The sequence below is a fragment of the Arachis ipaensis genome, chromosome B4 (genome assembly GCF_059453495.1).
Source record: "Arachis ipaensis isolate K30076 ecotype BB chromosome B4, ASM5945349v1, whole genome shotgun sequence".
NCBI classification, from domain to species: domain Eukaryota; kingdom Viridiplantae; phylum Streptophyta; class Magnoliopsida; order Fabales; family Fabaceae; genus Arachis; species Arachis ipaensis.
The window spans coordinates 1,425,149-1,447,239 of record NC_142439.1 but is presented as its reverse complement, the minus strand read 5'-3'; the positions used below and the strand labels follow the sequence as shown (position 1 = coordinate 1,447,239).

Here is a 22,091-nt window from a genome sequence, read left to right as displayed (position 1 = left end):
TCCTTGGAGCAGGTCGTGCCCTGTACCGACTTCTGGGGGTGAAGGCTGGTACTGGGTGAGGACCAACCCTTTGGGCCGGGCCTTTCGCTTGGATCCTGGACCTTTATTATTGGGTCAGGGTATGAACAATTATTAACTAGTTATTAGTCAAAATTAATAAATTCTATTAGTCTTCTGGTATTTTTCTAAAAAAATAGAAAAAAAAAGGATTTCCAACATTTTTATAAGTCTCACATTATATGAATCGAAAAATGGTGCTACAGAAAGAAATTAATTAATTAATCCAACAGTATAAATGCGAGAATTTGTAAATGGAAAAAAGAAAAACCTAAAACAAAGTTTTTATGGAAAAGAATGCAATTTAATTGGTTTTATGCCCACTTAGCAATAAGAGACATAAAACCAGCTCCTAAAAGAAGAGAAATATTTGCTCCTATTTGAAGTTTACTATTTTTCTGCATTTTTGGATTCATAAAATCAGCAGCAAGAAGATCTACAAGTGCCATATAGATTAGGATCCCAGCTGAAGCTGCGTTAAAAATTCCTTCCACAATAAGAGCAGTTGGACTGTTATCATCATAAACATTAGATATCCCTATGCCGACTGCAATTCCCACTGGTGTAGTTAGAGAGAAGAATAATCCCATAACTATAACGGATAGCCTTCTAAATTTTGCCTGAAATAATTTTTGTCGTTAGTGTACGAATGTTAGAAAGCATGTGACATTATTATTAAAATTTGGTCAACACTTTTATTAAAAATACTAATAATGACTAATTAATGGTTATAAACCACAAAATTTACGTATAAAATTTTATAATCAATTTTTTTAAAAAATAATTTATGACATTCTTTTTCGCAATGGAAATATTCTATAATTACTTAAATTTCAAATCTAATTCATTGATTTAATACATATTTTAAATCTAAAGTAAATGAATTGAAAGATGAAAGAGAAAATCTTATATCAAATTAAAGATGAAAGAGGAAATAAAGATTGCATTTATTATTGATGTATAACTCTTTAAATTAAATTAGCAAGAAATTTAGTAATGTTTTTTTTTTTTTTTTATGAAAGATAGAGAAATTTAAACCCGTAACCTTTAAATGAGTATTGAGAGACTATACTATTTAAGTTATTGGGCGAAATTTAATATATGTTGTATGCTTAATTATTTGTAGCATTTATATTATAATAATAAAATAACCATCGTGAATGATGAACACTTGTTCACCTAAGTAAAAGTGTTAGAATTCGAATCTATCTTGTATATATAATAATCTATTAGCTAACAATAAATTATTAAATAAAATTTAAATTTACGAAAGATTAATAATAAATAAAAAATAATAGAATATCCTTTACCTTAATATTTGAAATCAAAAGGATAGTTTTGAATAAAAATGATAAATATAACTCATCTTTAAATACTTCTTTTTAAATAGATAATCTATCTCTCTTTATTTTATTATGTTTTAGAAGAATGGTTGAGATTTTAAAAGGATAACATGCAAATTAGGCTAACTATTTTTTCTTATTTTCGAATGTGACACATATAATAAATGAAAAATATTAAAGATCAATATTTTTAGTAAAAAAGCAAAAAATTAATTAATATTAACTTAAATGCATGACAAATTATAATATTTTTATGGCCATCATTAAAAAAGGCTTTATCATAATTGGTATAATTGTAATTAAAATATTTTAATAAACAAAAAATAAGACGACTAATATCTCATTATTAATAAATATCTCAAAAGACAATTTTTTTTGCTAAAGACAAAATAAATTATTATTGAAAATAATTTTTTAGTAAACCTAAATCAATGTACATATAATATATATATATATATATATATATATATATATATATATATATATATAAGTTAACCCTAAAAGTTGTTAAGGTAGCGCCGTTCAAGTCACTCAGCACGTATATCATTTTTTTTTTTTTAATTAGGAGTAGGACTCGAATTCGAGATTTATAAATGAATATAAAAAAATTATGCTATTTAAATTATAACTAGTTAATAATATTGATATTTATTGCATGAGATTTTAGTGAACATTTTCATTCTTTAAAAATTTATTATATTTTCATAATAATAAAATCTTTAGAATAGTACCTGAGTGATGCAACTTCCAAGTCCCATGCCCTCAAAGAACTGATGAAAAGTCAACGCAGCAACAAGAGGTCTTATTGTTTCTGAATTCATTGACGCTCCTAAAGTAATTCCTATTACGACCGAATGAACAACAATTCCCAACTCCAATACCTATCAATCAAATTTCTCTTAAATAATCATTGTAACTCAAAATTACAAAATTAATTAGAATAGTTTTGCAATTTCATAGCTCATAATAAAATCACCGAATATAAAGCAAAAAAAAAAGTGAAAACTTATGTGTAGTCAACTTTAAGTGAAATTAATAGTTGAGAACGTTAAATAATTTGATTGGTTTGATTAAATTTTCATCTAACGACTATCAGTTATCAACTTTACGTGAAATTGAGTTTCCACCCTTAAAAAATTAAGTACAAGAAAGCATAATTACCTGCGATATGACGCGATGACGAAGGAGTTCTGAAGACTTATTACTAGAAACGTGACCATGTGCATGACCATGTGTTACATGGGTGTGAAGTTCCACTTCATTATTCCCAGCATCTTCTTCTTCTCTTTCAACATCTGTGACAGCCACTTGTGCTTTCTGAAGATGTGATTTCTGAAAATAAGTAGTGGCATAAGCATCCACCATGAGAGTTCCCATGCTAGTGCACATGGCCACAAATCCAGTGAAAGGAAAATCTCCCCAAGGATGATCGCTCAAACAAGGCGAGGTTAGATTTTCGAATGCATCCGGCAACACATGAATGAAACCAGTGGCTAGTATAACACCAGCCGCAAACGCCTTAATTAAGAAGAAGATGTCCTTCTCTGGACTTATGGCAGGTATGATTTTACCAAGAAGCGGAATACAAACCCCAATTGTACTCGCCACGAGAATAGAAACAAGAGCTACTATCTTAAACTTTAGTGCCTTGGCTTTGTCATGTGTTTCTTCAGATTTATCACATGTACACTCAGATGCCACTAAATTTGGGAGTACAAGCAAACTAAGAATGCAGAACATGAATACTACTTGACTGCTCTGCTTTAACCCCTTCATGGTGAAATTGGTGTTGAAAACAGTGTGTGCCAATAGGAAAAAAAATGAACACAAGAGTTATATTTATAGCATTTGAATCAAAATAATGACTTATCATTTATTATTTAAAAAAAATATAAGAACTTATTAGAGTGAACTTTTAAGAAAAGATTTTTTTTGAGTTATTTTTTTTTTAAAAGACATTGTGGAAAAGTAAAAGTAGCTTTATGTTTGAGTATCTCATGCAAAAAGATCTTTTTATTTATCAGTTATGTTTGGGTATAACAATATAAAAGTACTTTTTGTTTATTTATTACACGAAAAACATCTTTTTTTAAGAAAAAAAGATCTTTTAAAAAAAGATGTAAATTACATCTTCTCAAAAAAGATGTTTTTTTATTTTTCTAGTACTTTTACTTTTACTATTAGAAATTTGCCAAACACGCTAAAAAATAAAAAAAAATTTCAATAAAAAAAATATCTTTTTTATCAAAATAATAACGCCCAAACAAGCACATAATCTCAATTACGTATATGTAGGTAAGTAGGTTAAAGTGCATCCTCATTTTCAGTACTTGTTGATAGTATGTTGAAATATTGGATTTAATTTCTTTAATTCAAATATATTTAAATCATGTCATCAACGTTGGACTTTGAAGTCATCAGTTATGTTAAGTGTGGTAATATGTCGACACTATGTGCTATCAACCAATTAAAATAGTTTTGAAGTGCTTAAATATAGGAAGTCAACGAATGGAAGGAAAAACTACCCCCATTATGTCGAAACATGAAATAGAAGTGTGCTAACTGCTAACGTATGATCCATGAAATCTTATATAGCTTTTTTAATGACAGTTAGTTATTGAAAGATTAGCTTCTTCTTTAGGTGGACTTGTTAAATTTTTTATATTATTAAACTTATAACATTTTGGAATTTGAAATTTATAATTTTTTAGTTATTTAAAGTAAAAATAAAAAAGTTAAAAATGTGTTTCCTCTAATATAAGATTATTTACACAAATGTCTTGTTTTTATTATTAACTAGCGTATATTCTTAGGGTCTTTCAAGCTTGATACCAAAAGTAACTCAGATGAAACTTTCATTTGCCTTGGCCTATCTCTAAAATATAGTAAGATGGAGGAAAATATGTAAATCATATAAATAGATACAAATACATAAATATATAAAGGTTAATTTTTTATATTTACACAATATTTTTTAAAAGAAAATAAACTAAAACACTAAGCTAGTATTGCATAATATAATAGTTTAAATAAAGGTCAAAATAAAAAAAAGACTGACCAAAGTAACCCTACATACTAATGCACAAATAAAAAAATACACATAAATATTTAAGTGGATTCTAATATAATTATGTTAGAATAATTACGATCACTATGTAAGTGGTGTTAAAATGGAAATCGCATTTTTTTATATTTTGGAAATATTTTAAGTAATATTTTTTAAAATACTATAGCCACCAAAATCACCGTGATATAATTATATTAGAATGTACCAAATATTTAATAGAAAATAGATAGATAAATAAGAAAGATTCAGAAATTTCGTGGCACGTAAAAGTACATTGTGGTTGTATACAAAGAAAGAACAATTACACTTCTTCTTGTAGTAGTTGTCGATAGAATGAATAGGGTAATTAATCAACAAATTTTAGATAAAAACTTTAGTTTCTAATACATTTTTATTACTTAGTAAGTCCCTGATAATTACACATTGGTCCCTCCCTCACTTTAAATAATATTACGGAAGGACCAATCCATCAAAGACTTCATAGTAATAAAAAAAAAAATTAAAAACCAAATTATTTGATCTTAAATTTTTTGTAAACCAAATTAAAAGTCTCCATCGCTGAAAGATTTGGGTAGCATGACATGGGCAATGGGATCTCTCTTAGATTTCCATCTCTTAAACTGTTTCGATGCAGCTTTTAGTGCCTTCGCCCATCCCTGGATCAAATTTTAAACAAGGTCATTCCTATGATATAGTTAACACATTACCTGAAATAATAGTATATATATCCAAATAGGTACCTACAAAATTTTACATTCAACGTTTTTGTCTTTAGAAAAAATTTATTATATTAAATTTTTTAAATTTTATAAAAATAAGATATATAAATTTTTATTTTAGTCAAATTTATTATTTTTATTTAGATAAATATATTATTTTTATTTGTTAAAATATGGACAGTAATTATTAGACACAATAATATACGTTCGTTGTTTGTTTGTTAAGAGACAGATTTAAATGAACACCATAATATATAGATACACACAAAATATATGTATTTAGTATTTCTCCTTAAAATTAAGACACAAAGATACAAAATATAAAACACAAAATTTGATTTTTTTATTCCTAATTATTTTTAAAATTACCAATGTATAAAACGAACACAATGCATAAGACACATAAGGTAAAATTGATATTTGGTTTATATATATGTGTCTTATACATTATTACCAAACACATTATAAAATTTGAGTATTTTTATATTTATGTATCTTTGTGTATTTGTATATATGTCTATGTGTCTCAAAGACACTAACCAAACACAGCCATAGGTCTTAGAAAATGTGACAAAAAATCTATATATCTTATTTTTATAAGGTATAATATAAGGATCTTAACATAATAAAAAAATTTTGAAGACGAAAATCGAATAGTGCAAAATTATTTAGAGACCTATTTGAGTATATACTCGGAGAAGTAATTATCTAAGAGAAAGTTTAAAGGGCCAGCAAGTTTTGTATTGTGTGACCAGTATTTAATCATCAAAAGAAAAGTGAGTGATCTCTCATCATGGAATGTAATCTCACACCATTAAAAACACTATTGATGACCAATTAATGGTTACAAAATACAAAAGTTGTTGACTCTTAGCAATCATCGTTACCTAAAATATCAGCATAAACAAATTGCAAATTCTCTTTTCTTTTGTGGTCAACTTTCAACAAACGAAAATGGGGAACAATAACAGAGGTACCAGAAATGGAGATAGAACCCACAAAAATTCCTAGCAAATGCAAATCTAAATATGAAACATAAGCGTATTTCAAATATTAAATCCAGTAAATATTAATTTGTTATCCCCATTATTAAGTCCTAACTTAAAGACTTAGAACCAAACAGAAATAGAAATCAATTACCTTCTTGATGATGGGGTTGCAATTGCAAGTAGTAGCAGCCTTAATTCTTGGAGGTATTGGGGACAAATCAGAAACCATCTTCTTGTTCTTGTTCTTGATGAAATCAAGGTTGAGCTTCTTCCTAAGCTTAGAAGCCACCTTGATGGCGCTGCTTCTGGGTCTAAAGAAGTTGGAAGAATTGGTGAAAGAAAGCTTTGTGGGGGTTATGAGATCGAAATCCATGGGGCTATAAGGTCTGGGAACCAAAGGGGACCAAATAGTGCTACGAGAGTAATCAAAATCATAGGCGGAGTTATCAGGGAACTTGCAAAGAAGTTCAAGTCCCATTAATGGCACCAAATATTCAACCACTTTCGTTGTTTTCAGCACCAGTGGGCGTTCTTCTTCTGCTTCTTCTTCGTCTTCTTCTTCTTCTCTGTGCGGAGCAATCTCTGATTCGTTTTCAGATTCCATTGGCAGTAACAGTGGGTTTTCGCCTTTTCGAACCGTTGCTTTCTCCAACATCTTGTTTGGGTTTGTATATGCTTTGTAACGAATAAGGACCAGACAGAAACTAGCCGTTACAATCAGGACTTCTTTTTTATGTTTTTGTCGTTGACAGATTTTTTTTTACAAGCAAGTAAAAGGATAAATCACCGAAAATGTTCTAAATAATTTTGTGGTCGATAAAAATATATTCCAATTATGTTATCGACGAAAATGTTCTCAAATAATTTTAAAACGCGACAAAAATAATCAACATTTAATATGTATTATCAAAAAATACTTTAGACATTAAATTTTGATACAGTTTTTTATAAGGATTATTAGAAAAATAAGATATTTTAATTTTTAAAATTTGGTGATTTTTCGTTAAGTATATATTTTTTTATCAACCACTAATAATACTTAAAAAAATTATAGACATAAAATTTTTATCTAATTTTTTGTGTGTATTTTTTAAATAGTCATCTAAATATTCTTATAAAATTTTGAATCAAATACAAAAGTCGTTTATCACTTATATAAAAAATAATATTTTTTTTGAACATTTTTGTCGCATCTTTAAATTATTTGAATATATTTTTATCAATAACAAATTTGAATGCATTTTTGTCAGCGACAAAATTTTTGTCCTTATATATTGTACACTTCAAAAATATTGACAACAAAAATCAAAACGAACTATAATAATTATATACTATAAAACCAAACAGATCATTCTTAAAAATCTACAACACACGGTTAGGAGGACTTGCCCAAACTTCACCGTTCTGTTCCAATCACAATTATGATGAGTTTTTTAGACAAGTAAATTAAAACAAATACGGCTTCATGTTACATGAATCAAAAGGCAATGTCCAGCTCTTGGATCATTGATTCAGGGGCAACCACACACATAACCAACTCCTTCTCCGCTCTTATCAACCCGCAACCATTACTTAATCATTTTGTAGCCCTACTAGATCAAACTAGAGTTAAGGTCTTAGCCACGGGCAGTGTCATTCTTAGCCTCCATCTAACCTTTTACAATGTCATTTTTATTTCTTCTTTTCGGGTGAATTTAATTTTTGTAAGTTCTTTACTAAAATTGTCTTGTTGCATGGTTACCTTCTCTGACCTCTCTTTTATTATACATGACAAGATCTCCAAGAAGGTGATTGGCAAAGGTGATGAGTTAGATGATTTGTTTGTGCTGCCATCACCTTCCATAGCACCTTCTACACACATTACTTCCACACATATTACTGGTTCTTGTCATCAAGCGTCCTTTGTTAGTAGTGATATTTGGCATGCTCGTTTGGGTCACACATCTGAAAAGATTTTGAATAAATTAAGTCCTGTTTTGTCATTAAAATCCATCAAACACAATCATTCAAATTGTCCTGTATGTCTATTAGCAAAACTTAAGCGTCTTTCTTTCCAGTCACAAAATAATTTTTGTAATAATGTCTTTGAATTGATTCACTGTGACATTTGGGGCCCTTATGGTACTTCCACATACAATAATATGAGATATTTTCTCACAATTGTAGATGATCATTCAAGATTTATTTAGACTTATCTTTTTAAACAAAAATCCGATGCTACTAACATTCTTATGAATTTTGTTAACATGGTGGAAACTCAATTTAGTGTTAAAGTAAAACAGATTCGATCTGACAATACCAAGGAGTTATTACTCACTGATTTTTTACAGTTAAAGGGCATAATTCACCAATTTTCATGTGTAGAGAGACCTGAGCAGAATTCAGTTGTAGAAAGAAAGCATCAACACTTACTTAATGTTGCAAGAGGCCCTCTTTTTTCAGTCCAAGGTGTCCATCAAATTCTGGGGAGAATGTATTCTCACTGCTACCTTCTTGGTGAATAGGTTGCCTAGTTCAGCCCTGCAGCACATTTCACCATATAAGAAATTATTCCTCAAACAACCAGATTATCATGCACTGCGGGTTTTCGGATGTCTGGTTCATGCATCCACGTTAATATCTCAAAGGAACAAATTCTCTCTAAGGGCTGTAAAAGCAGTTTTTGTTGGATATCCTTCAAGGTATAAAGGATACAAGTTATATGATTTAGAGGCAAAGAAGTTCTTCATATCCAAAGACGTCACATTCAATGAAAGTGTATTTCCCTTCAGTGAGTTACCAGCTGATCAGTCCCCTTTTGTGGATAATTTTCCAGATGTGGTGATGCCTACAGTGCTCCAAGACACTTCTCTTCATGGCTCAGCACCAGTTCAGCAATCCTTGACCAATTCTTTCAACCCCTCATCACCCAACAATACCTTTAACACCTGATTACAATCATGATGTTATTCCTGAACCTCAACCATCTCAACCTATCCTTAAAAGATCTACTAGACTAACTAACCCTCCACAATATCTTCATGATTACCAATGCCATAATGTTGCCACCATAACCAATTTCAAACATTTAACCAAACTATACATGAACTTTGTAGCCAATGTGAACACCATACCTGAACCTGCTTTCTACCACCAAGCTATGAAATACCCAGAGTGGCGACAAGCCATGAATGAAGAGCTTCGAGCAATGGAAGAAACTAACACATGGACCTTGGCGCCTCTCTCACAAGGAAAACACACCATAGGCTGCAGATGGGTATACAAGGTAAAGTGTACGGCTGATGGATCAGTGGAGAGATACAAGGCGAGGTTGGTCGCAAAGGGATATACGCATCAAGTTGGGATAGATTACAAAGATACCTTTTCTCCGGTGGCCAAATTAACTACTGTTCGGGTTCTTTTATCACTAGCAGCCATCAATAACTGGTTTTTGTTACAAATGGACGTGAATAATGCGTTCTTTAATGGTGACCTCTTTGAGGAAGTCTATATGGATTTGCCTCTTGGATACAAGACTAAGGAGTCGAATCTTGTGTACAAATTGAATAAGTCTATCTATGGCTTAAAGCAAACATCCAGACAATGGTTCTTTAAATTCTCCTCAGCATTATTGAGCCACAATTTCAAACAATCCAGGAGAGACCACTCCCTTTTCACCTTTGGCACAGGTGATAGCATAGTCTACTTACTTGTATACGTGGACGACATCATCTTGCCAAGCTCCTCCAAGAAAATTATGTGCAAGGTACAACACTTGTTAGAATCTATGTTTAAACTCAAGGTTTTAGGTGATTTAAAATACTTTCTGGGGCTGGAACTTGCAAGATCATCTGAAGGCATTGTCCTTAGCCAAAGAAAGTACACCTTGAGCATATTGGAAGACACCAACTTTGTTGATGCTAAGCCGAGTTCCTTACCTATGGAGACAAATCTGAGGATGAATGCCTTTGATCGGGACCCATTGCACGATCCTTCTACTTATAGGCATATAATTGGGAGGCTAATGTACCTTATAATATCACGCCCTGACATCACATATGCTGTCTCCACATTGAGTCAATTTCTATCCAAACCAACCACCACTCATTTTACTGCTCTCCACCACTTACTGAGGTACTTAAAAGGGAGTGTGGGACAAGGTCTTCTCTTCTCTGCCAAGTCAGAACTGCGACTTATGGCATACGCTAATGCTGATTGGGCAGGTTGCCCGAACACTAGAAGAAGTGTCAGTGGTTACTGCGTTTTCATTGGTGATTCCCTTATCTCTTGGAGATCAAAGAAGCAACACACTGTCCCAAGGTCTTCCGCTGAATCTAAATACCGGGCTATGGCAGCAGTGGCAGCTGAATTAATCTGGTTGAAAGGTCTTCTCTCTGACTTTCAAGTTGACATCCCATCTTCTATGCTCTTTTGTGACTCACAATCAGTCATCCACATTGTAACGAATCCCACATTTTATGAGAGAACAAAGTATATCGAGATTAATTGTCACTTTGTTCGAGAGCGAGTGATGGCAGGATTTCTGAATCTTATTCACGTTCGGACACAATACCAACTAGTTGATGTGTTTACTAAGCTTGTAACTCTAGCTCAATTCAATAATCTCATTTCCAATTTTGGCATGATAAATTATCTGCCAACTTGAGGGGGATATTATACCTAATGTAATTTGTTATGTATTACTCTCGTACTCTAGTGTATATATATATATATATATATATATACTTGTAAACCAAATACTAATATACAATACAATTCTTTCACTTTTGTATTGTAATATTTGTTATCAAATTATTTTATATTGTGTACGATATTATATATAAAAGTCGAATAAATATTTAAATTGGTGTTTAACATTTATCTCGAATCTTAAACTAAGAATTAATACTTAAAATATTTTCTAAAATTAGACTTCGACCTAATTTTACTTGAGATGTGACATGTTACATATATCAAAAAATATTTTATATTTTATACGTTTTTGTAAATATTATATTTTCTTAATTTAGATAAAAAATTTAATTTAAAAGTTAATTTAAATTTTACTCTGTAAAAGTCATACATTTTTCATAATTTTTTAGCAAATTTTATAATCTCAATAACAAGTAAATCAATACAGATGTATAAAAAGCCTTAATACATGAATAACTTTTTTTTTTAAATCAAATTTGTCCAGTAATATATAAACATAATAAAAATAACCTGAACTATTACCCCTCCCCCTCTCTTTTTGGCTGCTTCTTTTAATTTTTTCTACTTCATCCTTCTCCTTTTTTTCTTTTTCTTTCTTTCGACATGTTTTTACTTTTTTTTTTCATGCTTAGTTATTGATACAAAATAATTTATATATATTTGTATTTTTTTTCAAAAATAAAACAAATTAGTTTTTAAATTAAATTATACATAAATATAATAAAAAATAGTACAAAAAATACATAAATTTTAGTTGAATTTTTTTGTTATTCAAGTTAAACTTCTGTATTTTTTTTCTATATTTCTCTTTAAAAAAGTGCGTTTACCTCAGAATTATTTCATTACAAAATTTTAGTGTTTATAGTCAATAAATTTTAATATTTCCTTCCTATATTTCTCTTTAAAATGTTGCGTTTAACTTCAAAATATTTCATTGTATTTCCCATAACAATTTCTATATTAATCGTCAATAAATTTCTGAATTTTCATAAAAAAATTTCTATACTTATTGTTAATAAATTTTTGTATTTTCATCTAATATTTTTCTTCAAGAAGTTATATAGTTACCTTAAAAAAAATTCTGTATTTATCAACACAAAATTTTAACGTTAATAAGATTCTATTTTTTTCATACGTTTCATTTAAAATATTGTGTTTATCTTTGAAAACTTTACATGTTTATCGTCAATAAATTTTTGTAGTTTCTTATGTTCTTTTGTTGTGTTTACTTAATGAGAAATTGATGTTTATCATAACAATATTTTTGTATTTATCATCAATAAACTTATAATTCCGTTAAAGAGATAACGAGAAATCTAATCAATACGAATAATAAGTTTTGAATTCGGCTCAATACAAGAAAAAAAAAACTTTTTAAATTACTTAAGCTAAAAATTCTCTTCCCTTTTCAAATTGTCTGCCACCCCACTCTCATCAATCATCCCACTTCTCTAACGTTAGAAACTCTCTCACCGGCCATCATCGTCCACCCCTGTAGCCCCCTCCTCCATCACTATCGTGGGATCGTGATCAAACAACCATTTACATAGTTATTAAAATAATCATTTGGCTACCTAATGAAATGACTATGAACATTTGTTAATTGTATATATTTAAATTGAATCAAACAAAATATCCATCCAATTAAGAATTAAAATATGGGAAAGTATGAGGAGCCAATGGAATATTTATACAATGTATACAATAGAGATTTAGGGAGTATTAAAGATATAATCATTAGTGTTACCCTTTTCCATCAATTGAATCTTTTGGGATGAGTGGTATCATGACATGGTATTAGAGTGTTAGATCCGAAAGGTCAAGAGTTCGATCCTTGGTGAACTCCAAAATCAATTTAATTTTTTGGGAAGATGTTTATTATCCCTAGTACTCGGATGGTTATTCTAGATAGTAGGAGGATGTTCATTTTGTAACTCAATAACCCATTGTACACATTGTACAAATAATCCATTGTCTCCCTAGCGGGATCCAATAAATAATCATCTACATACCTAGTGAATTGAACATCTAACACATTTGTCGGGTGGAGAGAGTCGACGGCGACGTATGGAGGCTGGGGGCGGAGATCCCGCGATGGAGTAGCCACGCAACAACAACTTCGGCTAGGGGAGATTGCGAATCTGCTTCGTGGGCTTCGAACCCGAATGCGCAGCAGCCAAAGATGGAAGAGGAGGAGGAATCAAACCGGTGGGAGGAAGGGCTGCGTTGATGAGGTGTGGCACAGCAGTAACTACGACACGACAAGGAGGACAGACGATGGGGATAACGTGGGTCTCGAACGGCGTGACAGGAGACAGCGGCTGCGGTGGGGCATGTACAGCTAGCGACGGGTGGCTGGACAGTGATAACGAGGACATACTGGGCTGCTGCGGCACAATCTCCCGTTGCTACGGCGCGCAAGCAGAATGCGGAGAGGCTAGGCGTCGTCGGCGGGAGGCTGAGCTGCGTCGGTCGGGCGGTGTCGGACCGAACAACGGCGCCGAGGTGACTCTGCGGACCGGAAATCACAAATAGAGAATGGGAGGTTAACGTAATATTAAGAGTAATTGTGCTAATTGTGATTTAGTTTAATTGCAAAATCCATATTTTTCAAATTTCAAAATCTAAAATTAAAAATAATTAATTAACAATTTAATTTATGTTTTTAATTTTAATTTTCTTTTTTTACTCCATTATTTAAGTTGTTTAGTATTCTTATTATCTTCTTGTACTTTTCATAAATTTATGTGTCGTCTCCCCATATTTCTCTTCAATACCTTCCAAATTTTGTGTGTTTAGCATCACAAAATTTTTGTATTTATTACCAATAAATTTATATATTTTCTTCCTATATTCCTCTTCAAGAAGTTGTGCTTACCTTAAATTCTGTGTTTATTTTCAATAAAATTTTGTGGTGTCCGTATATTTCTCTTCAAAATGTTGTGTTTTATCTTTAAAAAAAAAAATTGTGTTTATCTTTACAAAATTTCTATAGTTATTGTGAAAAATTTTATGTTTTTTCCTATATTTACCTAAAAAAATTGTATTTATTATCAATAAATTTGTGTTTTTCTATATTTTTCTTTAAAAAGTTGTGTTTACATTAAAAGAAATTTATGTGTTTAATATCACAAACTTTTTTATTTATTGTCAATAAATTTATGTATTTTCTTTTTATGTTTTTCTTCAAAAAGTTATATTTACTTTAAAAAAATATTTGTATTTATTGTTAATAATTTTTTTTGTTTTTTTTTTCTTATACAATTTTTTCTTCTTATTCATTTTTGTTATGCTTCTTTTCTTTATTCTTCTTCCTTATAAACATACAAGAAAGAATCATACAAGCAAGCAAATAAAAAAAATAATGTTACATAATCAACAAAATTTATTTTTATGATTACTATGATTAATATTTGACCAGTATAAATATTTTTATATTCAATTTTAAACTATATACTCCAAATTGTAATAAAATAAAAAATAAAGTATTAACCTAAAATATTGACTAATATTAATAAAAAATGCTAGTCTTTATTATTTCTTATAAAAAAAAACATAAGAGGAAGAAACAAACCTAGAAAAAGGGAGAAGAAGTAGAACATCAAATGAAAAGAAGAAAAAAAAAATAATATATATAATAGGATTTTGTTGGATTTAATTATTAAAAATTTCTCTTAGTTATAGTTGGATTTTTCTGAAACCTTAATCACTAGTATACTTATACTTGGTTTATTAAAATTTTTATTTTTTAAAAATAGTATATAAAAATTAATTTTTAAAAGATAATTTTTTAAAAATTATAACGCCTATAATTGGTAAATTAAATTAAAAATAATTTTTAATAAGCACATACAAGAAGTACATCTGGTAAACTAGTTTTTAAAATTTAAAAATACTATAATAGATATTAATGTAAGAATTAAATTTTAATATATGAGGTTATATTAGAGTTTTTACTTTTGATAAGCACAAATTATCTTTAAAAAGTATTATTTTAGGTACTTTAAAAAATAACATTATTTTTTAAAAGCTGTAAGTATAAATATATAAGACTTGTTTGGATGCCATTCTCAAAAAATATCTTTTTTAAATGATATTTTTTTAAAAGATCTTTTACAAAAGTAAAAGTAATTTATCTTTGGATATCTTATGTAAAAAGATCTTTTTATCTATTAATTATGTTTGGGTAAAATAAGATAAAAGTATTTTTTTATTCATTTATTATGTGAAAAACATCCTTTTTTTAAGGAAAAAGATCTTTTAAAAAAAGATGTAAATTGTAGCTTCTCAAAAAAGATGTTTTTTTTTTTTATTTTTCTAGTACTTTTATTTTTACTATTAGAAATTTTTCAAATACACTAAAAAATAAAAAAAAGATATTTTTCATTGAAAAAAGATCATCTTTTATCAACTTAATGGCGCCCCACTACAGTTTAAAATTTTTTTAGTAGTATATGATAATAATATTTATTTGTCCCCATTAAATTATTAAATTTGACCCCACAATAATTTTTTACTCAACTTTTGGTATTTAATAGTGAGTTTAAGAATTTTATATTAGATGTTTATTAGAATAATCAATTCTCAATTTAAATAAGATTAGTATTATTTCTTAAAAATAAACTCAAAAGATATTATTTATCTTTTTTTTTTCAAAATTAGTTTCAGTTTTTCTTGTAGAAATTATATTAATTGAAAGAATTTTTTAACTATGAATACCACTAAGAGTTGGTTTTGATTGTATGAGAAGTGACTTTTTAAATAATTATTTATATATATATTATTTATCATTTCGATGGTATTGTTAAAAAAAAAGATTACTCAATTTTTTTAAAAATATCAAACCTAAAAAATAAAATTATAAATTATATATTATTATTTAAATTATTATTTTAGTATTTTAATTTGTAAATTATATATTTTAAAATATAATCGTATTTTACAATAACAAAATATAATTATAACAATAATTATGCTATATGTACATAAAAAGTAATTATCCATATAGAATACATATTGAAAATAAATTAAACAATACATATATTTATATACAAATACAAAATAGTTAATGAACAATTTTATAGCTAATTTTTATGCAATATAATATTTTATTATAAAAATTATTAGAATTTATTTATCATGTGTCCTAACAGTATATATTAAGATTATAAATTAAGAATATTTTTATTGGAAATACAAAATACTTAAGTTTTTAATATATTTATTTTGCAGTTATTAAATGAAAAAATTTAAATCCTTCCACTAATACTAAATTTATCATCTGTCTTTAAGACACATATTAGCTAAAGCTAAATTATTATTATTATATTATATATATTTTACCCGCACTGTCAAAATTTTCTGGATACGTCATTACACCCAAACAAACATATAATCAGATAATCTTATTGATTTACCATTAAAATAAAAAATTTATAACACCTCTTTACAAAATTTTACTAAACCAAACCTTAGATTAGATATAAAAAGACCTTAGATTCCATTTAGTTCTTTGAGTAGCAATCAAGCAAGATGAAAGTGGAGGTTGATGAAAGAATATATCCGTGAAAGAAAGAATTAGCTCTATTTTACACCCACTAAATCTTAAATAAAAGCAATTCGTCACTATTCCTTTATCCTTTATACTTTGAGCGAATTATTGTATTGCTTGTCTACAGATCATAGTGCGACAGCAACAAAATTAAAGTTACAAAAGAATCAACTTTAGATTTTATTCATGGAATCAACTACTTATATTGCTCTTGTCCTCGCCAAACTTGTATGTTTTATTCAACCTCTGTTTTTTTTCTTTGGTGTGATAATATTGTTGCAATGGAATCAAGAGCCACCATTGTTGCAATTTGTTGCATCTTAGTTGTGCCTTCCACCCTCTTCACTACTCTCTGCGGTAAAGAGAATGCACCACTAAACTTGTTTTCTTCATTTATTTATAATCAGCATTGCAAATAAGGTGAAAATTTATGTGTAGTCAACTTCACGTGAAGTTGATAGCTGAGAGTCAATGAATGATTTGACAAAAATTTTATTTAACGGCCCTCAATTATGAACTTCACGTGAAATTGACTTCATCTGAGTTTTTAACTAAGTTTTCACCTGCAAATAAAAAGAATGTGGAAACTCAGGTGCAGTCGACTTCACGTGAAGGATTGTTAAATGATTTGACTGATTTGACTCACGAGTGAAGTCGACTGCACATGAGATTTCACCTAAAAAGAAACTCGAAATTTCAACTTACTTTGTTAATTTTGCAGATGCTAGAATTCATGGAAAAGCTTCAAAAAACAATGTAAAATCTGTAGAGCGTTTTAACAAGTACTCATCACTGGGATACTCAGACTTCAATTCATATGGGTCTCCTTCTTCATTACCACTACCACCTTTCAATTCGGTAATAACACCACAGCTGGCACCAGAAACTTCTACCCCACTCTCTCCATTCACACCTTCACTACCACCACCACCAAAGCATGCTCCAAAGCCGCCGCCACCACCACCACCGTCATCATCGAATTCTGCGCACCACAAAAAGGCAGTTTGGTGTGTGGCAAAGCCCACAGTACCTGATCCAATAATAAAGGCGGCGATGGACTATGCTTGTGGGTCTGGGGCGGAGTGCAAGAACATTCAGCCCAATGGGGCATGCTACATTCCTAACACCATGCTGGCTCATGCTTCTTATGCGTTCAATAGTTACTGGCAGAACACAAAGGTTGGTGGAGGCACTTGTGACTTTGGTGGCACTGCAATGCTTGTCACAGTTGATCCAAGTAAGTCTCATTATATATAATCCAACTTGGTAAACAAGAACCTATTAGGTTGTGTTTGTTTATAGAGACACGACACTGTAACAGGGACACAAAGACAAAAAATTGTGTTTGACAAACGAGAAATGGACAGAGACAATATGTTTAGAGATATGAATTAGTGTATTTTGTGTCCATCCTGACAGAAAGGACACGAAAACACTAACAAGGGACACAATTTATTTTTCATTTTTTCTTTCATTATTCTTGTTAATTTTTTTAATTATATTTTTTATTATTATATTTTTCATTTCAAATTTTTTGAATGGAAAAAAATGAGAATAAATTGAATTTTCATAATTTGTTCTAGTTTATCACTAAACAGAATATAAGAACACAAAATTTTGTGTCTCTGTCCATCAGTGTTTTGTCCTGTCCTGTTCTCAGTGTTGTCCTGTCCTGTTTTCAGAAATAAACGCAGCCTTACTGTTTAGAGTTGTGTCTAGAGATATTGAATTAGTATATTTTGTATCCATTCTTACAGAAAAGACACAGAGACACTAACAAAGAATACGGCTTATTTTTTATTTATTCTTTTATTATTCTTATTAATTTTTCATAATTATATATTTTTATTATTATATTTTTCTTCTCAAATTTTTTAAATGAAAAAAATCAAAATAAATTAAATTTTTATAATTTATTCTAGTTTATTACTAAATAAAATACAAGAACATAAAATTTTGTGTCTATGTTCTTTGTGTTTTGTTTTCAGTCAGCCTTAATTAACTCAAATAGTGTAAATTATTTATTAAATTAAAATTTATCAGTTTTAATTTTCTCTTATCGATGGTTTTTCACAGGCTTTGGTAAATGCCAGTTCGTGTTGACTTAGCTTCCACGTTGCATGGAACACTCAACTTCAGATCTGTATGTAGAATGGTGAAAATCTATGTTCAACATCATTTTTTATTTCTCTCTCAAAGAAATAATGTATCCAAAATTCTCATCGTAGCTAAAGTTTAAGTAACTTTCTCATGGTTTGTTATACAAGTATTTATTTATCCTTTGCCTAATGTGATATTGGATTTGATTATTATTCAAAAGGAAAATTATAAGATTTTTTATTTAAACAAACAAGAAAAGATATCTTAATGTTGTCCAAACTAAGATGCTCTTGGCCAAGGACACACTCTAACTCTAATTCGTAGATGTGACGGTTTCGATTTCTAGTTTTTTATTTTCTATACAAGTTTTCATTCACTATACAAGTATTTTAAAAAAAATAAAAAATAAAAATATAAAATTTTGTGTTTTATAAACTATATCTCAATGTCTCAATTTAAATGAAGAGACATAAAAACATGTATTTCATGTATACTTGTGTGTTATTGTATTCATTAAAAATTTGTGTCTTAACAAACAAGCGATGAACATGTATAACCGTGTCTATGTATATGAAACATACGTTTATTGTCATTGTAGCCCAACAACAAAATCAGTTTCATCTTTTGGAGCATGGAAACTGAAAAACATGAGGAAATAAAGAGTATATGGAGGATAATTTGGAGGAAATGATAGGAAGCATAGCTATTTTGAGCTAGGAATCAGGCTATCATAACAGGGAAGTAAATCTTAAAGTAGCAATTTATAAGGCAAGAACTCAAGAAGTGAAATACAATAGCATCTTAGACAAATCAAATAAAACAATTAATGGAGAAAAAAGATAGAGGACACACCAAATAAAGTTGAGGCCTCCCCTGAGTAATTAGTTGAAGACAAATGTGGATATGACCTTTAAGAGAGAGCTAGGAGATGCAACTATTGCTGTAGTCATGAAAGATTAGGGGTGGCAATATGCACTCTATCCGCGGATATCCAACCGATCCAATCTGGTTGGATAAGGTGTGAGTTGAGTCTTAATCCTACCTGACTAACCCACACCCTATATATATATATATATATATATATATATATATATGTTTTAAATAGATGTTGAACCAAAGACTTTTCACGGAATGCAAAAAAATTTCAGCCACAAAATTATTAATTGATAATTTAATACTTTTTTTTACATAAAAGTCAATTCTATTTTAAATTATCATCAAGTTATATAATAATATACCTATAATGGTGATTAACTGATTATACCACGTACGTGAGTGTCTTTGCATACACGAAGATTATGGGTCTCATTAACTTAGTACTTAAATTAGTATTGCGCTCAGAATACTGGCATCCTCTCTAAAACTATAGAGTTATGCTATGTGTACACTAAAATCAGTCACCAAAATCAGCCATCATTATAAAATATATGCTAAAATACAAATACACATTGAAAATAATTTAAAGCACACATATATTTATACACAAATACATTAGTAGTTAATTTTAGTGACTAATTTTAGTATACAAATAGCATTTTTGAAAACGATATTATATCATCATTGATAAAGACCATAGTTTGTTTGTATAAGACACAACACTCACATTTCTAAAATCAGAGGGGAAAATGTCTTAGATGAAAAACACAGCAATAATCACTGTGAAAATGGAAATACAAATTGCTTGTTTGTAATCGCCATCACACAATTACATGAAAGGTCGAAGACTTCAAAATAATAATGAAAATTTATGAGTTATGAAACATTTGAATAATGGTAAGTGATGCAGAATGCAATATCATTTGAATAACGGATAATTATTCGATTTTCTTCTGATTCGCTTTTTTTAGTCATTACTACTTCAGATATCTAAAATTGATTCATGTGATATAATTTGTTATTTTCTAACACTAAGTCGTATTTTTTAAAATAAGAAATTTAATTGACCATTTTAAAATATTAGAATGTAATACTAATAAAAATCAACTTATCCAACTAATTTCAACTATCAACATGAATATTATTATCTTATAAATATTAAAATTTGTTTTCATTTTAAAAAATGTATATACTCTTTTCATACTCTATCATTGGCATACCCCATTTAAGTAGGCTACAGAAACTTTATGTACTGTTTCCATACCCCATCAATGGCATACCCTATTTAAGTACGTTACAGAAACTAATTACATCTTATTTCTTAGTCATTTCAAGCTCCAAAATTTTTTTAATATTAGTTTTTGAGTTATGCTAACCAATAATATTACTATCTTCTCTATCTCTCTCTGAACCTATGAGTTACAGAATCACAATAATTTTTTTTTCCAAAAATCAGTTTCAGATTCATCATTAATTTCCTCCCCAATTACATTCTAACAATTACTCAAATAACATCATGCTCCTTAAAACATATGATTTCTAACCAAAACAAAGAGTATCCAAAAAATCTAACATATCAAACCTACTAAAATATTTCAAATTTCTGAATTCCATTCCAGTCTGAAGCGAGCAAAAAAGGAGAACCAAGCAGGGTTGAAAGTCAGTCAAGTCAATTTATGAGTCAGATAGAACTTGACTTGTTAATAGTTTAATAAGTTGAATTCGTGAGCTGATGAGTCAATATTGAGTTCAAAAATTAAATAAGCCGAATTTGAGTTTGAATAAACTCAGCTTATTAACTCGTGAGCCAGCTCGATTTATTAAACTATTAATACACATGTTCTATATGTATTTAAATTATTTATTGTAGATTGAATAGATGATGAAATAGAATATAACAAATCTAGTTAAATTGTTCAATATAGAAGAAAATAAGAAAAATGCATTTATATATATAATTTTGATATTTTTTGATAAATAAATAAAAAATTTATAATTGATAGATAAATAATATATAAAATTGATCTTTTTTAATATTTTTAATATATATAAAATAATTTATTAATATAAAATTATAAATTATGTTTCTGTTATTTGAGCCAATTCATAAGTTCGAGCCAGCTCATAAGTTTTAGATGAGCCGAAATTGAGTTTAAAAAATAGACTTAGTTATTGATAAATCGAATCATGAGCCAAGTTCAATTTTTATGAGTCGAGTTTGAGTTTGGTCTAACTCAACTTAACTCACTCTACTTCCAACCTTAATTAGAAGCCACACCATGAGACATTGCATATGTTTGCTAACTGTGATTGTGAATGTTTAGGATTGTGATATTTTATAGATATATGTTAACAGTATAACTATCAAATTATTTGAAAATTAGATGAAGGCATTTTAGACCAAACCAACGAATATTAGGATGATTAAAAAAAAGAAAAGAGATATAAAAAAAAAGTTTAATTACTCTTTTGGTTCTTATAGTTTCGTGAAATTTTTAATTAGGTTCTTATACTCTTTTTTTTAATTGGGTCTCTGCACTAATTTTTTTTTAATTAAGTCCCTTTTAGTAGTAATTGGCTTAATTTTATAGGGATCCAACTAAAAAAAAAGAATTGGTATAAGGATCTAAATAAAAAAAAGTGTAGGGATCCAATTAAAAAAAATTGGTGTAAGGACTCAATTAAAAAGAAAAAAAG

General features: G+C 29.0%; 4 protein-coding genes across 5 annotated transcripts in view; 1 reads left to right on the top strand and 3 right to left on the bottom strand.

The window, feature by feature from the left end:
* Window positions 1-209: 209 nt before the first annotated feature.
* On the bottom strand, window positions 210-3,223 carry LOC107638316 (zinc transporter 5). The gene is made up of 3 exons (XM_088485965.1): window positions 2,562-3,223; window positions 2,132-2,281; window positions 210-677 (listed from the first exon to the last, which is right to left on the bottom strand). Exons 1-3 carry the CDS (start codon window positions 3,174-3,176, stop codon window positions 372-374), a joined length of 1,071 nt encoding a protein of 356 aa, XP_088342091.1. The 5' UTR covers window positions 3,177-3,223; the 3' UTR covers window positions 210-371.
* Window positions 3,224-4,869: 1,646 nt separating this feature from the next.
* LOC107637499 (uncharacterized) lies at window positions 4,870-6,830 on the bottom strand. The gene is made up of 2 exons (XM_016340908.3): window positions 6,327-6,830; window positions 4,870-5,123 (listed from the first exon to the last, which is right to left on the bottom strand). Exons 1-2 carry the CDS (start codon window positions 6,828-6,830, stop codon window positions 5,010-5,012), a joined length of 618 nt encoding a protein of 205 aa, XP_016196394.1. The 3' UTR covers window positions 4,870-5,009.
* Window positions 5,987-22,091, bottom strand: part of LOC107638334 (SH2 domain-containing protein A) — a 209,187-nt gene continuing 193,082 nt past the window's right edge. For both annotated transcript variants that reach the window (XM_016341562.3, XM_016341561.3), the window contains exon 15: window positions 5,987-6,073. The gene's annotated coding sequence lies outside the window, so the exon portion shown is untranslated. The remainder of the gene's footprint in view (window positions 6,074-22,091) is intronic.
* LOC107637500 (uncharacterized) lies at window positions 16,649-18,684 on the top strand. The gene is made up of 3 exons (XM_088485566.1): window positions 16,649-16,775; window positions 17,140-17,655; window positions 18,495-18,684. Exons 1-3 carry the CDS (start codon window positions 16,649-16,651, stop codon window positions 18,524-18,526), a joined length of 675 nt encoding a protein of 224 aa, XP_088341692.1. The 3' UTR covers window positions 18,527-18,684.

Bases quoted from the DNA above. Each gene is read 5' to 3' on its own strand.
- LOC107638316 (XM_088485965.1), bottom strand. From the start codon at position 3,176: ATGAAGGGGTTAAAGCAGAGCAGTCAAGTAGTATTCATGTTCTGCATT. The intron at 2,282-2,561 runs GTAATTATGCTT...TTTGATTGATAG, and splicing joins GTCATCGCGTCATATCGCAG to GTATTGGAGTTGGGAATTGT. The intron at 678-2,131 runs GTACTATTCTAA...AAATTATTTCAG, and splicing joins TTGGAAGTTGCATCACTCAG to GCAAAATTTAGAAGGCTATC.
- LOC107637499 (XM_016340908.3), bottom strand. From the start codon at position 6,830: ATGTTGGAGAAAGCAACGGTTCGAAAAGGCGAAAACCCACTGTTACTG. The intron at 5,124-6,326 runs GTAATTGATTTC...AATTTGATCCAG, and splicing joins GCAACCCCATCATCAAGAAG to GGATGGGCGAAGGCACTAAA.
- LOC107637500 (XM_088485566.1), top strand. From the start codon at position 16,649: ATGTTTTATTCAACCTCTGTTTTTTTTCTTTGGTGTGATAATATTGTT. The intron at 16,776-17,139 runs GTAAAGAGAATG...TTAATTTTGCAG, and splicing joins CCTCTTCACTACTCTCTGCG to ATGCTAGAATTCATGGAAAA. The intron at 17,656-18,494 runs GTAAGTCTCATT...GGTTTTTCACAG, and splicing joins GCTTGTCACAGTTGATCCAA to GCTTTGGTAAATGCCAGTTC.